The sequence below is a fragment of the Chelonus insularis genome, unplaced genomic scaffold (assembly GCF_013357705.1).
Source record: "Chelonus insularis isolate UGA/USDA-ARS -01 unplaced genomic scaffold, ASM1335770v1 contig_48_pilon, whole genome shotgun sequence".
In the NCBI taxonomy this organism is placed as follows: Eukaryota; Metazoa; Arthropoda; class Insecta; order Hymenoptera; family Braconidae; genus Chelonus; species Chelonus insularis.
Genome location: NW_023276606.1, coordinates 28,121 through 43,792, shown reverse-complemented (window position 1 = coordinate 43,792; position 15,672 = coordinate 28,121). Strand labels below are relative to the sequence as shown.

Sequence of the window (15,672 nt, the reverse complement as noted above, 5' to 3'; positions counted from 1 at the left end):
GTAATCTAAAGTTTTTTAAATGAAAAATTTTATAATTACATTGTAGTATTTGTGAAATTCCATATCTCCGGTTTTCGTCCTAATTTTTATAATAGTTGGGCATTATAGGATTCGCAGTAATTATTTGTACGCATGAGTTAATTGTAAACCGAAAAATTGGCAGGTTTTTCTCTCTTTATCTATTGCTTTGTATAGTACTTGTGAAATCTAGTAAATGTCGTTTAAACTTCAATTGGTGTAGCTGCATACACTTTTTCAGAAAAAGATTGTATATCTTGGCATGGTAATAGCGCTAATACACAATAACCTCGTAACAACTGCTTTACATCCTATGATTCAACAGCTTTTCTAAGAATGCGATATTTTTTTGCCTTTCTTATAAGTGCCTACAATTAAGAATAGATTAAAATTATTATTTTTTTTTTAGAAACATAAAAATGTTTTGTGGATTTTTTTTATATTCACATGCGTGTGATGGAAGTAACACCCTACTAAGGTTACTCCTGTAAAAGCTCTTTTAGCTGCCTTTCGCAATGACATTTCAAAATCAGTAGAAATTGTAGTTGGTTTTAAATGAGGAGCGATATTTTTGAGCTCATGAAAAATTTGAAGATAGGAATCTTCCATTTTTCTTGACCTTAATGCCCATAAAAAAGCATATGCCTGTAAACCAAAAATAAGTATCATTAATATTGTTTGTAAAAAAATATTTTTCAAATATTCAAGTTATCTCTAATTATTTCCCTAACATGATATCTTGCCATGTTTTTTGGTACAACCTTAAAAGTGGCGTCAATGAATAATGATGTACTCTTTGACAGAGTATTAATAAAATCGCTGTCATAGAATATTATTGACTGTGACTTCACATCAGTTTTGAGAAACTTTACACATAACCTTCCTTCTCCATAGTCCAATAAACTATTCCAACGATTTTCTTGCAAAATGAAAAAATATTCATTCAAAGACGATGGATTTGATGGTACAAGTTCTTTTCTTCACTCTTGCATTTTACGCCGTATACTGTTGTACGCTATACTGTTATACGTGTACCTTTATACTTGAAAGTTACACGTATAGCAGCATTTTTGAACCTGCAATTCATATAATATGTTGAAAAAGAATGATTTAAAAACATGAAATGTATAACATATGCATTTGTACAAATACAAGATAGGTTAATACTTACCACTCTCTACATTCATCATAAATTTGTTTATAAGAATCAGAACGTACAGTAACGGCTTTTTTTTAATGCTTTTTTTAATAATGATTCTTCTTTTGCAAAAAAAATTTTATCATGATTGTGCTTAAGATACTTTTTTGAAATAATTAATTTGTTATCCCATGTTATCTTCCCTTGAACAGGATATTTCACAGTTCTATTACCTTTACACATCTAAAAAATAAAAGCAATGCTAGAAATGAAAATTCGTTATTGAAAAATAACTTAAAATAATCTATGATTTTATATTATTTTTTAAACAAGAAAATTTCTAAAAAAGTTCGATTATTAAAATATTGTTGTAAATAAATATACATTTATTAGAAACTTTTCAGAATAGAATGCCAAAATATTTTATTCAATTGGTGCCATTTTCCATGGTTTTGTTAATGTTATACTCGAAATCATCAAAAATAAGATTATCCTTATCATTTTCTAAACTATTCGCGCTATTTTCTTTATTATAATCACTATTAAACATTTTTTAATTTTTTCAGTCTTCGAAAGATACTGGAATCACGCGATGAGTGCATGAATAAACATGAATAAGAAAAATGATTGTAGTGATTTTAATTCATCTACGTGTACTCATGAGAATTATATATTTTTCTTATCTAGTACTAGTCGAAACGGCAAGAGGTATGTAAATAAAAGTTTCGTGATCTTTTATAATTCACTTATAAAGCTAATTATCAATATTCATAGTAATTTTCATATATTTTTGAGATTGAAATTTTTTATTAAAATGTATCATCATCATAACGCCATTATAACAGTTTTACAACAAAAATTGCTATTATAAATATTTTCAATGCCGAAGAAGAGGCGAAAGAAAGCTGTACCTTGTCTGAGGGTTGATCAAACCGAGAGGTGAATTTAGAATTACAACAAAATGTCTTGAACATAAGCATGCTGAATATCCTTATGCTGAAGAGATTTAATCATTTTACCAAAAATTAAAGAAACGTGTAGTAACTACAACACAGCTATTTCAAGGAATATATGAAGAACTGAAACTACTGTGACTACATTTTTTTAGTCATTTTTTCGTGAAAGGATTGGTATTACAATCCAAGACCATAGGGATGATACGGCAGAAATTTCAGTATTAATTTTCAAACCGCCATATCAGTGGAAATATTTATCTGAAAGATATGAACGCATAAATTCGTGGCTGACACGGAATTGTCATGGCATTCCATGGAAATCTGGAATAATACTGTAAAATATGTACATATTGCCGTCTACGAATCATTTGACTAACGACAGTTTGTTAGTTGACGACGATTCCTTGACAATTAGTTCTATTGATTTGATTTAATAAACGTTTTCATTCTTTTATAATTTTCTTGAAGTCATTATTTCGACATATTTTATATGTCTCAGCTTCTCATTTTCTGACAGAGCTTCGAACAATACCAGTCTGCCGTAGTCAGGCTGAGATTCTCGCGGCTCGTACGCAGATAGCGGTCATCCTTGGTTCTCTCCGAATCCTGAGATGACTGTAAACAATGACTGAACGGATGCAGCCCCTGCTTACCCTCAAACCTGACGGAGTCGGGTGTCTGTAGGATAATCCCGTCTGGTCAGGCCTCAGGTGAGTCGGAGCCCTAAGATCCCTGGCCAGATACACTTGACGAATCGCAAGATGAAATAATAGTAAAAATGGTAATAATAATTTAAATGAACAAAATTTAAATGTTGCAAGAAATGTCCGAATCCTTCAATTGAAACGGTCTCTCTTCTTTCAGTTGCGAGTTCTCTTTCTTTTGCAAAACCAGGTATATTTGACGGATCTCAGATGTGGGAAAGTTATTCACGTCAATTTGAGACTGTCGCAGAATTACATAATACGACCGATGAGGTTAAGGCATCAATTTTAGTGTCCTGTTCAGAGGATAAAGCACAAAATATTTTAGAAGATTTGAGTAAAAAAGATTTAAAAAATTTTAAAACATTTATAGAATGCTTAGAATATCGTTTCGGTGAATCGCAATACGCTCAGCCTCATTTTAACCGTTCTCAATCGAAAAAACAAGTTGCTAATGAAAGTATTTCTGATTATTCTGAAGAAATTAATAAATCAGTTAAATATACATTTTCTTCAGTCTCATTTTGTGATTGAAAAAAAATAGCTGGACTTCAATTTATTTCTGGATTAAGCAATGCTAGATTGCAATTTTCTCTTCGAATGGATAGAATTAAATCATTACAACAAGCAACTCAGCGTGCACTCGAATCTAGAGTAGCGGTAGATACTCGGCGCCAAGTGCACATTCACCTTTTCCCTCTCTCTCTCTCTTTCTCACTAGCGCGCTCTTTCCTCCATGAGCGCCGAGGCTACCGACTACTCTATACACGAAAAATTTTGTGTGACGTCATCAACGCATCTTTATATGCAAATATCTTTATAATTGCTACATATTATGATTTCATATTTAATAGGTAGTTATCTTATATCATGAGCTTCCAATTAAACGTTAAACGAGAATTTTTTATTAATTATTAACGGAGTTATAAATAAGCCACGCCCCTAACAGCGATATTTCTGCTATTCAAGATTTTTTCGCTCGCTGTTTCACTCTACTTAATCGAGCGCTCTATCATGTGTTCTCTCTTACTGAATGTGTCTTTTGTCACTTTCTTTCACATTGGGCTCCCTACAGTGCCCTCTTTCTTGCGTTATGTATTGTTATCACTCTCTTTCACGTTAACCTCGTAATATTTCCTTCTCTCTTGCCTAACCAAGAGACATCTATGTTCTGAATAATAAAAAATGTTTCCCGCGTGTTGTATATCGATTTGAATAAACTTTTTTAGGAATTATTGGTAGAGAAAAGTATTAAATGATCAATAAAAAATAAGTGTTTGTCGAATAATAACAACAAAAGAATATGATTAAAAAAAGTAAGCAGTGTTTCCCGCGTGTTGCATATCGATTTTAATAGATTTCATTTGGAATCATGGATAAAATGATGTTCTAGATGATTGAAAGAAAAAACAATTATAATAAATATCCAAAATTGTTATAAATTTTGTGGTTGGCTTCAAATAATGTCTTATTGCAATATCATATTTTTCACTATTTTCATAAGACATTATTTCATTGAACTTTTTTCTATTTCAGAAAAATAAAAAACTGGCTTGGCAAAGTAATAAAAGAGCAGAAAATGCACATATGTAGCATAGGAACTACCTAAAATTGTTATAAATTTTGTGATTGGCTTTAAATAATGTTTTATTGAAATATCATATTTTTCACTCTTTCTATAAGACATTATTTTGTTGAACTTTTTTCTATTTCAGAAAAATAAAAAACTGGCTTGGCAGAGTAATAAAAGAGCAGAAAATACACCTATGTAGCATAGGAACTACCTAAAATTGTTATAAATTTTTAAATTTTCGAAATAAATAAAAATAAAAATTAAATAATTTTTAACGTTGTCGTCTTGAGACAGCACGCTCGGAGAGCGCGCGTTGTTTCTAGTAACCTTATTGAACAAAAAAATTAATTTGGAAGAAGAAAATTTTTTTGGAAGTTTGGTGACTGTCTTCAAAATTCCAATTCGTCACCAAACTTCCATTTTGATCGCACGAAATGTTACCGAACTTTCACTTGCACGTATATATACTACTATATAAATTTCTGGTGTCTATCTGTCTGTTCGGGGTAATCTCCAAAACGGTTAATTCGATTGCGACCAAATTCAACAGATATGTAGAGGGGGTTGTTCGGAAAGTTATATGCTACTTTTTGTTAATGTGAATTGTTTATAACAATTAAATTTGTTATAAACAATTGAAAACAGGATTTATTCAATTTGAGATCTTTCAGCGGGAAATTTTTTCTTTTACTGAAACAATGTTATCCACTGTGTAAAATGAATATAAACATACTTCTTTTGTTCGTAACATACCATTTGTTGTAAAAGAACAGAAATTGAGTTTTACGATCATTTCCTTTCATCATCAGTAAGAGTGCTCCTGTAACTGGAGGAGTTACCCAGTGAACACAGAATGTAAATGTGACAGTCACCAAAATTTCATATCAATACTATTCGTTTTAATCTTCAATATCCGTTATTAGGTAAAAAATTAAATAACTAATTGTGATAAATCTATTTTTTGTAACAAATTTTGATATTTCCTCAGTTATTCTGCTCCTTTTAGATTCTTGAAGAACAGAACTTATTATATTATATGGTTTTCAACCGTATATCCGACATTTATCGTATTTTTCTGTTACTTTTCTTTTTTTTGTAGATTTCAAAATTATTTTGGAAGTTTGATGACTGTCACCAAACTTCCATAATCGTTGTAGGGAAGTTTGGTGACAGTCACCAAAATTCCAATTCGTCACCAAACTTCCACTTTGGTCGCACAAAATGTTACCAAACGTCCACTTGCATGTATATATATATATGTATATATACTTCTACTGTTATACAAGAGGAACGCTTCAACTTCATAGCTATAGATATTATATCAACGTTACTATGTCAGTAACGCGGATGATTTGGTGATGTGAACTTACAAGTTTGTCCCCTACTAAAAATTGCTCCAACGCGCCTAAAAAAGTTTTCACTTCAAAAAGAAATGAAATCCGCACAAAACAGGCATCTTGGAATGCCTATAAAAACTGGCGCCAAGTCCACATTCAAGTAAAATTAGTATAAATGGAGAAAAGGTAAGATCAAAAAAACATGTGAAATCAAGTAAAACGCCAAGTTAGCTGCGTCTTTTTTCATAATTTTTTCGAACTAGCAATGTACTATTGACTTATAAAATTTCAGTTAATTTTGAAGTACAAAAAAAAAAATCTTCAAAACCAAAAAACTATGGAACTTGGCCCAATTTTGTCTTTAAAGTCTGCCCAATTCAGTTTCAAATGTTCTTATGTACGAACTATAATATATGGAACTGTTGGAAGAATTTTAAAAATTGGGCCAAGTTCCATAGTTTTTTGGTTTTGAAGATTTTTTTTTTTGTACTTCAAAATTAACTGAAATTTTATAAGTCAATAGTACATTGCTAGTTCGAAAAAATTATGAAAAAAGACGCAGCTAACTTGGCGTTTTACTTGATTTCACATGTTTTTTTGATCTTACCTTTTCTCCATTTATACTAATTTTACTTGAATGTGGACTTGGCGCCAGTTTTTACAGGCATTCCAAGATGCCTGTTTTGTGCGGATTTATGTCTGCTGAAAAATTATTTTTCAAAAACAGAAATAAAAATTATTTTAATAATTTTCGTAATAATGATAAATCTTTTTCTAATACTCTTAAAAGAACTTTTGGACAATCTAACCAAGCTTTTTTAGGAGAAATTCAATGATGGAATTGTGGACCAAAAGGTCATACAAAAAGAGATTGTAAAGGAAATTCTTCTTCCATTAATAATAATAATTCTTCAACTGATGGTGCATCCAAAAAAAATTTTCGTCAAAATTAAATATAAATTTAGTAAGTTTATCTAAATCTCTTAAGATTTTCGATTTTGATTATTCATTCAGACCTTTGTCGACTCTTGAAGGTGAAATTAATCGAATAAAATGTAAAATGTTAGTTGATACTGCTGCTGATATAACTGTAGTTAATTTTTCACTTTCAACTAGAAAAATAAATGAATGAAATTGTTCTTTTCTCTCTATTTTTACAGTTTTAGGTACTAAATTGGATTTTGATTTTATTGAGATCGTAGAAATTAAAATTTCTAATATTCAAATTAATTTAGAAATTTTTTATTCAGCCGAATTCATTTTGAGTGTATTCTTGGTATAGATGTCTTGATCAAATTAAGATTATTTTATGAATTCAAAAATTTGCTTCATAAAAAATTTCCTAATGACAGTAAAACTGTTTTTTTTTTTTTTTTAATTTTCGTTTATTTATTGTCGCATCAACCGTGAGGTCATTAGCGACTACGAGTTTCTGATTACATTACAGGCACGATATATCTGATTTTTTTTCTTTTGAATATTTTTATATAGATTTTAAGAGTTTAGAGTCCTTTAAGAGCTTAAAAACTTCGTTTATCAAGTCTGCGTCGTTGAGTAGAACTGAGATATCGCTCGGGAGGTTTCTTCTGTGTGCTTCTGTGTGCTTGCATTCAATTAGTAGGTGGCGTACTGTTAATGGTTGACAGCATTGTGTGCATAGATGATCTGGTGATTTGGAGCATAAATTACTGTGCGTTAGCCGCGTGTGGCCAATTCTTAGCCTGGTCAAGATACATTGCAACCTTCTGTCGTAGACTACAGGAGCCTGACTCCAGACATTCTGTCTGACTTGGTGTAGTTTGGAGCTACTGTTGGTCCATCTGACGTTCCATTTACACCAGATATATTTATCTATGACTTTCTTGAGGTCTTCTCTTGTTGTGTATACCTTCTTGTCGCATGTTCCTGCTTGTGCGGCTTTTTTTGCTGCTGTATCTGCTTTTTCGTTGCCAGCAATGCCTTGGTGTGACGGAATCCATGCTAAGCATATTTGTTTGCCATGACAGGAGGCTTTTTGGAGCTTTAATTGGATATCTTGGATTATAACGTTTTGATTATTGTGGTTTTTTATAGCATCTAAGGTTGATTTAGAGTCTGAAAATATTATTGTTCTGTGTAGGTTTAGCTGCTGGCTTAGGTCGATTGCCCTGTCGATGGCATAGGCTTCACAAGAGAAGATGCTGAATGAACCTGGTAACTTGTAGAGGAACTCTTTATCTTCGAATATGACCGCACAGCCCTTGTTTTCCATTGTTATAGAACCATCAGTGTACATGTGCTTGTAGTTTCTGTATTTTTCAGATAATTCATTAAACAGACTTTTATATATAGCATTCGAGGTCATTTCTTTGCCAAAGGCCGCTTCGTATATGTGCAGGTCGACTTTAGCACATAGTTTTTCCCAGGGCGGGATGGGGTGCTGGTGGCGGCGTGCTACGATTCTGTTATATAGTAGTTGATCTTGCTTCGTTTTTTTTACTCTGTAAGCCAGAGGTTGAGGTAATTGGGGATGGATGCTTATTTTTTTTTCGGTACTGGTCATTTTGGTGGCTCCTGACTGTATGGGATTGTTGATGAGGCTCGTGCTTGATGCTGTAAATTTTAATTCCAGGGCAACTCTCCTTAAATCCATTGGAGGCTCGTGTCCTTCTACCAAGATACTCGACACTGGGCTGCTACGGAAGGCACCAATGGCTAGTCTTACTCCAGTGGATTGTACTGAGTCAAGACACTTTAAAGCACTTTTATTTGCCGATCCATAAATTGTAGTACCGTAGTCTAGCTTAGATCTGATAATTGCTCTGTAGGTATTCATTAGGATATCTTTTGATGCTCTCCAGTTTATTGAGCTTAGAGCTTTCAACGCGTTGATGCGTTGTGTGCATTGGACCAGTGTTTTTTTAATGTGTCCCTTCCATGATAATTTGGAGTCGATGTGTAAGCCTAGTATTCTAATTTCTTTGGATTGATGGAGTTCTTTGTTACCTAGGTAGAGTTTGGTATCGCCCCTTTCATTGCTTCTTTTGTGGCAGACTAAATATTCTGATTTGGAGGTTGAGAACTTGAATCCTGTTGTGTTGCAGATATCTGTTAGTTTATTTAGCCCTTGTTGGAGAATCTTAATGGTTGTTTTTTCGTTACCTGAGCATACCAGAGTGATATCGTCAGCGAATGCTCTGATTTTTATCGGCTTTGGTAGTTCAGTGAGCAAGTGGTTTATAGCTACTAAGAACAATGTGACACTTATAACTGACCCTTGAGGAACTTCGTTATTTAGTTTCTTTTTTTCTGAGAGATCACTACCAATTCTCACCTGCATCGTCCTGTCTTCTAGGAAGTTTTTGATGAAGTGGAGGATATTGCCTTTGATCCCCAGTTGCAGAAGAATCTTGATTATGCGGTGTCTCCATACCGTGTCATATGCTTTCTCAAGGTCTAGGGATACAATGGTACAGTATTGGTTATTAGCGAAGGCTTCGCATATGTCAGCATGTAGGTTGTTGAGATGATCACTTGTGGATCTGAATTGTCGGAAGCCATACTGCGAGCTAGAGAACCAGTTGATATTTTCTAGGTACCATTTCAGTCTGCGATTGATCATTTTTTCCAGAAGTTTACAGAGATTGCAAGTCAGTGAGATGGGCCTGTAGTTACCTGCTTCAGTGTTGTCTTTGTTAGGTTTAGCTAAGGGGATTACTATTGCATGTTTCCAAATCGTCGGGAATTGATGAGATTGTCAGATGGAATTGTATAAGTTTAGAAGATATTCTAGGCCGGTGTTGCTCAGGTTTTTTATCAAGGCGACTGGGATATTGTCAGGTCCTGGGCTGGAGATTTTGCTGGCATCGAGAGCAACCATAAGCTCTGTCATTAAGAATGGCTCGTTTAGAAGTGCTGGAGACTGAGGGGAGCCCTCTGGAGAAGGAATTGCAGCTGCATCTAGCTCTAAGGTTTCTTCATTAGTCTGTTTGTAATTTAAGAACTCTGGTGTATAATTGTTGTCACTGGAATTTTCTGCAACTGTGTGGGCAAGCATGTTAATAATTTCTTCTTTTGATGAGGTAAGTACTCCGCTGGAGTTTTCAATTGAGTAGGGAACCCATGATGACCTGCTGCCTTGGAATCGTTTGTAGAATTTCCAGAAGGAGTTTAGCGATGTGTGGTGATTAAACGATTGTAATAGGTGTTGCCATGAGCTTCTGCAGCTTTGTTTTATTACTTGTCTGGCTTTAGCTCTTTTTTCATTGTGTATAATTTTGTATTCATCTGTTTTGTGTTTTTTGTATTTGTTGAACGCTTTCTTCTTTTCTCTGATGGCTATTTCACATTCTTTATTCCACCAAGGTACCACCTTTTTTCTCTTATTTTGTTGTTTTATGACTGACTTAGGGATACAGTGCTCAGCTGCATTGAGTATTATGTTCATAAATTTATCTAATGCTTCATCAATTGGATTGTTTTGAATATTTGATGGATCAGGTAGTTCTTTTATATGCTCATTGGTTATACTGTTATATTTTGCCCAGTTAGCCTTTTTCAGGTTCCATCTACTCATACTGTCTGCCAGCGGATGGTTGCTGCTATCATTTTTTATGTTGATTAGTATCGGATAGTGATCACTGTCATACAGATCATTTAATGTATTCCACTGAGTGTCAGCTATTATAGCTGTGCTGCAGAGGAATAAATCTATTGCCGATTCATTTCCTGAGCTCACTGTAAAGTGTGTTGGCCTTCCATCGTTTAATAGGGAATTGTCAGGGGTATCCAGGAACGTTTCTATGATCTTGCCTCTATTATCAGTGTGTGATGATCCCCACAAGAGGTTATGACTATTGAAGTCACCGACAAGTATAAAGGGTTTGGGTAGCTGGTTTGTTAGATTGGTGAGGTCTTCTGTAGTTATATCGTACTTTCTTGACTGGTAAACATTACATATGCATAGATTATGCGGAATCTTGATGCTGATCGCTATGGCCTCGAGACTGGATTGGAGGGATACTTCAGTAGCTTGGATGTTGTTTTGAACTAGAATTGCGACTCCTCCACTGGCGTTTACGCAGTCTGATCGGTTATTTTGATATAGTTGATATCCCTTGGCTACACCTATTTGATTTTCTTTAAAGTTAGTTTCTTGCAAGCATATTACATCAGGTTGGAATTTACTTAGTAAAAGTTTCAGATATTGAAATCTGGTGTAGAAACCATTTATATTCCATTGAATTATGTCGAAGCTGTTTGATAGATTTGTTGTATTGCTGGCCATTTCTGCGTTATATTATTATTAAGGTAGCTCAGGGTACAGGTCTGTGCTAGATTCTGACGCGCAGGATTCATGCGAGGATTCTGTGTCTAATTCTTCTAATGATACTCCCATTTTTTTATGAGACGCGTGAATCGATTTTTTGCACTTCTATTGTTTAGTTTAGTACGTAGCTCGGTTATCATTTCAGTTAGTTTGTACGTGTCGTCTGTGAAATCTTTCGCTAGTTCCAAGGGGTTATCGTGGTAGAATGCTATTTCTAGGAAGTTTGTGAGCTGGATGAAGTTTAGTGGATATTTACCTGCATTGGATTGGATTTCTTTCTCTATTTCTGGTATGTAAAGCGTACTATGATTATTCCTCTTTGTTTTAAGTTTCTTTTTTTTTTGTTTGACTTCTGGAATAGGATGCATTGCTGTTGGGTTCTTTGGTGGTTGAGTGGAGTGGCTTATGACTGAACCTGGAGTAGATGAATCAGTGTCTGAGCGGCCTCTTTTGATTGGAGAATTTGGTGTTGCAATTGCTGGTTTTGGAGATGTTATATTGTCTTGAGATATCGCTGGTGGGGGCATTCGTATGTTATCTGGGATTTCATGTATAGGTGTAGTTTCATTGCTGGGTGGTAGTACTGGAGGTTGTTGACAAGTCTTGGTAACAGCTGGTTGAGAGCCCATGTTCGACTGTGTTGATTCGTCGTTGCTATTTGGACAGTTTTTTGCTTGATGACCATTTTCTTTGCAAAGGAAACATGCCATTGAATCGCTCGACAGGTAGATCCAGTTTGTTACTCCATCGAAGGTTACTTGAATAGAGCCGGGCAATTTATCGAGGTCCTCAGGCTTAATTAACATTTGGCGACGAAGACTGAAGCAGTTCACATATTTGTGTTTATCTAGTCCAGCTCTGAGAAAGGTGATATCGGACACTGGTTTGATGTTGTACTCAGTTGTCAGTACTCGTACTATTTCCTCGTTGAGAATGAATGGATGAATATTCGATATTATTATTCTTTTATTCCTTGAAAACAGTGGGTTAATACTAAGCCTTGTGTTGTTGATTATTATATACTTGTGTGTGTCGATGAGTTCGTTTGCTAATTCTTTACTTCCTACGTAAATGCATATCCTGTTGTTCGAAATTCTTGAGATGAAACGGATTTCAGCTGGACCGATGATATCTGCGATGGCTTTAGCGTATTCTTCGATTTGTACTTGATCGATTGCATTGATGACGATTGCTTGTTCTTTTTTGGGGTAGCTGATTGAGTTTGTTACGGTAGCAAAACTTCTTCTGGGTGTTGACATTGTGAAGATTGTTCTTCACGACCAGACAGTCCCTCCACCGAGGAGAGGAACTACCTCCCTTGAGTGGTAGACAGTGATTTAGATGTAAACTCACTAATGTAAGTGTGGGTAACTGATCGCACTTTTGACACTAATAAGGCACTCGTTGAAACGCGAAGGCACAACCGTTCCCTTCGAGCGTCCGATTAGTACTGAAACTGTTTTTATAGATGAAATTATTTGTGAAATTGATGTCCTTCTTGAATTTGAATTCTATACATTTATTTGAAAAATCTTTTATATCATTAGATAAAGCAAATCAATTGCGTTAAAAAAAATTATTATTAAAATACATAGGTATTTGTTCTAGAAGAATCTTTTGATAATAGACAGTGTAAAATTTTGGAACGTAGAATTAATGTTGGTATTTATCTCCCAATTAAACAAACTCCTCATCGTATTCCTTTACATTATGGAGATAAAGTTGATGCTGTTAAACCTTGTGATAGTTCTTGGGCTTTTTCAGTTATTCTTGTTCCTAAAAAAGGTGGTGAAATTAGATTTTGTGTAGATTATCGAAAATTAAATGATGTTACCATAAGAGATTGTAGTCCTATTCCTCATCAAGAAGATATTTCGAATATGGTTCTTGGTGCTCAATGGTTTTTAACTATTGATTTAAAAAGTGATTATTGGCAATTTGAAGTTGCTCCGGAAAATCGTGATAAAACAGGTTTTTATATTGGAAGTGAACTTTGGCAATTTAAAGTTCTTCCTTTTGATTTATGTAATACTCCTGTCACCTTTGTAAAACTTATGAATATAATTTTACATGGTCTTCTTGAAAAAATTCGTTTAGTGTATCTTAATGATATCATTATCTTTAGTAAAAGTCTTGATGATCATTTTCTTACCTTCAAATTGGTTTTAAAAGACTTTTACATTCTAATCTCAAAATTAATACTAAAAAGTATATATTTTTTTAAAAAGAGGTTGTCTTTTTAAGTCATACTGTTTCTGGTGAAGGTTTAAAGAGTTGTCCTGAAAAGAATTCTGCTATTATAAATTGGCCTGTTCCTAAAAATAAATCTGAACTTAGAAGTTTTCTTGGACTTTGCTCGTATTACAGAAAATTTAATGAAGATTTTGCTACTTTAACAAAATCTCTTTATTTAATGAGGGAAGAGAAAAAAAATTTTATTTGGGATAATATAGATCTTCAAACTTTTCAGAAATTGAAACAAATTTTAACTACTACACCTATTTTAGGTTATCCTGATCCTTATTTCCCATTTATTCTTCACACTGATGCTTCTAATGTTGGTATTGGAGCAGTTCTATCTCGGAAAATTTCAGTTAACAAAAATAATGAAATTATTTATCAAGAAAAAGTTGTTGCTTATTTTAGTAAAACTTTGAATAACCGTGAACGATATGGTGTCCTTGAGCGTTCTTGTGGAGTTACTCTAGGATATACACGGTTGGAGCGTTTGTGTTGATAACCTTTTCTTCATCAATGGCCAAAATAACGTTAAGTTAGACACTAAGTGTCCATGGTATCCTATGAAGTTCTGATAGTTGACTAGTCCATTAATCTTACGTTGTTGGAAATTCTTTGCAAGGTAAATAATTTTTAATTATTATTTTTGTGATTGTCAGAGTCTAATTTTATGAATAGAATGCGTAGTCGATTATTCATTTGGAGAAATGTACTCCAAGAAGTGAGACCATTCAATTAAATAAAAAAAAGAAATTTGAATTCAAATTAAGAATTTGTTATTAACTTCAATGCTGCAGTAATTTTTTGAAAAATCTGTTTAGATCTTCCTTTTTTAAACCTCCCAGATTCTTGGCATTTCCAGCTCTTTTGGATTTTCGTTCTTTACTTCCCGAATTCTTTTCGATGGAAAAATAGAAGAAAATTGAAGTTTTAAATTCTGACTGACGAACTCTTAGTGTTTAAGATTTTTTTTGTAGAATTCTCTACAAAAAAGTCCGCGACAGCGCCTGTCTATCGTAGACAGGTAAAAATGTACAGCACTGCGGAGGCGCGCTGAAAATCAAGAATTTTGGGCGCTCCGGCAGAATATGCCGATGAGCGCCTTTTTAATTAATATTTAAAGAAAAATGTTTGAAATATCACAAAAATCTAGAAAAATTCTGAAATGTTTAGAATCGTTTTCTGAACATTTTCCAATTAAAACTATAAAAACAATGAATTTTTCGTTTTTTTACAGTATTTGAAGCGTCTCTTTTTTTTTTTCGTGAACTTTGCACCCTTCTATTTTTCTAGTTCAAGGGCATATTTTATAGCCAATTTAGAAGCAGATAGTATTTTTCGCTCTATGTCAATTTTTAAAAAAAAATAGTTTTAATAACAATTATGGTTATTGGAAAATTAATTTTTTAATAATGAACGACTCTCTTCCAAATGATGCATCTGGAAAGATTATAATATTTTATTCGATTCAATTTTCCACTGAAAAGTTAATAATCTTCAGATATAATTTTTTGTTGAAGTCATCCAAAACCTATAGAAACTTTTTTTTTGCTGACCTAATATTCAGATTGCATCCTATTGGCCAATTTTTTCATGGAAAAAAAATTTTCAAGCACTATTTCCCTATTGAAATATATTTCGTTATTTCCTATTGATTTAACGGTAATCCTTTCAATTTCATTCTCTCATTAAATGATCCTTTTTACCATTTAAACTTCAATCTGATATCCTAAAGCATTCGCGTATTTCAGATTCGATTACCAGTTCCCTTTTCATATTTTTGTAATCCTATTTAAATTTGTTAATAGGAAAACTCAAATTCTTATGAGATAATAATAGTTTTTTAAATTCCGATTACAATCTATACTTTCCTATTGAACTGCTTTTAAAAGCAAATTTCTTTCTTGCTAAACCTAGTCGAATTTTTTGTTTCCTATGAAAGTCGTCTAGAAAATCTGTAAGATTTTACATATGTTAATGGGACAGTTTAAGCAAGGATTTTCGATTTAATCAATTATTTTGCGTCTCTAAATATGTAACCAACTGAGCTATCTCTAACATAGATGATTCTTTAGTTGATGTCTTGGATCTTATTATAAGAACTCTACATAACGCCTAAATCATCGAAAAAATCTGGCAATGAAGGTCGGTGATATTGTCTAGAACGGTATATGTTGACGAGCAGCTTCATCATAAATAAAATTCGCATCGGTTAGTATGCTGGAGGTCAATAAATTTTTAACTATAATGAATTCATTGATAAAATAAATATTTTCTCGGGTTCGGAATTTGTATTACAATGTAATTAATTATTATTTTTTTAGTTTATTAATGAACTCTAATTGATTATTACCGAAGTTGGTTTTTTCTCACTAGAAAACTTTGCGAAGAAAATCACCT

At 33.3% G+C, this 15,672-nt stretch overlaps 1 protein-coding gene across 1 annotated transcript; it reads right to left on the bottom strand.

The window, feature by feature from the left end:
• Nucleotides 1-329: 329 nt before the first annotated feature.
• LOC118069904 (uncharacterized) lies at nucleotides 330-9,327 on the bottom strand. Its single transcript, XM_035088251.1, has 3 exons — nucleotides 7,615-9,327; nucleotides 502-663; nucleotides 330-386 (listed from the first exon to the last, which is right to left on the bottom strand). The coding sequence occupies exons 1-3, from the start codon at nucleotides 9,325-9,327 to the stop codon at nucleotides 330-332; spliced, it is 1,932 nt and encodes a 643-aa protein (XP_034944142.1).
• Nucleotides 9,328-15,672: the final 6,345 nt, after the last annotated feature.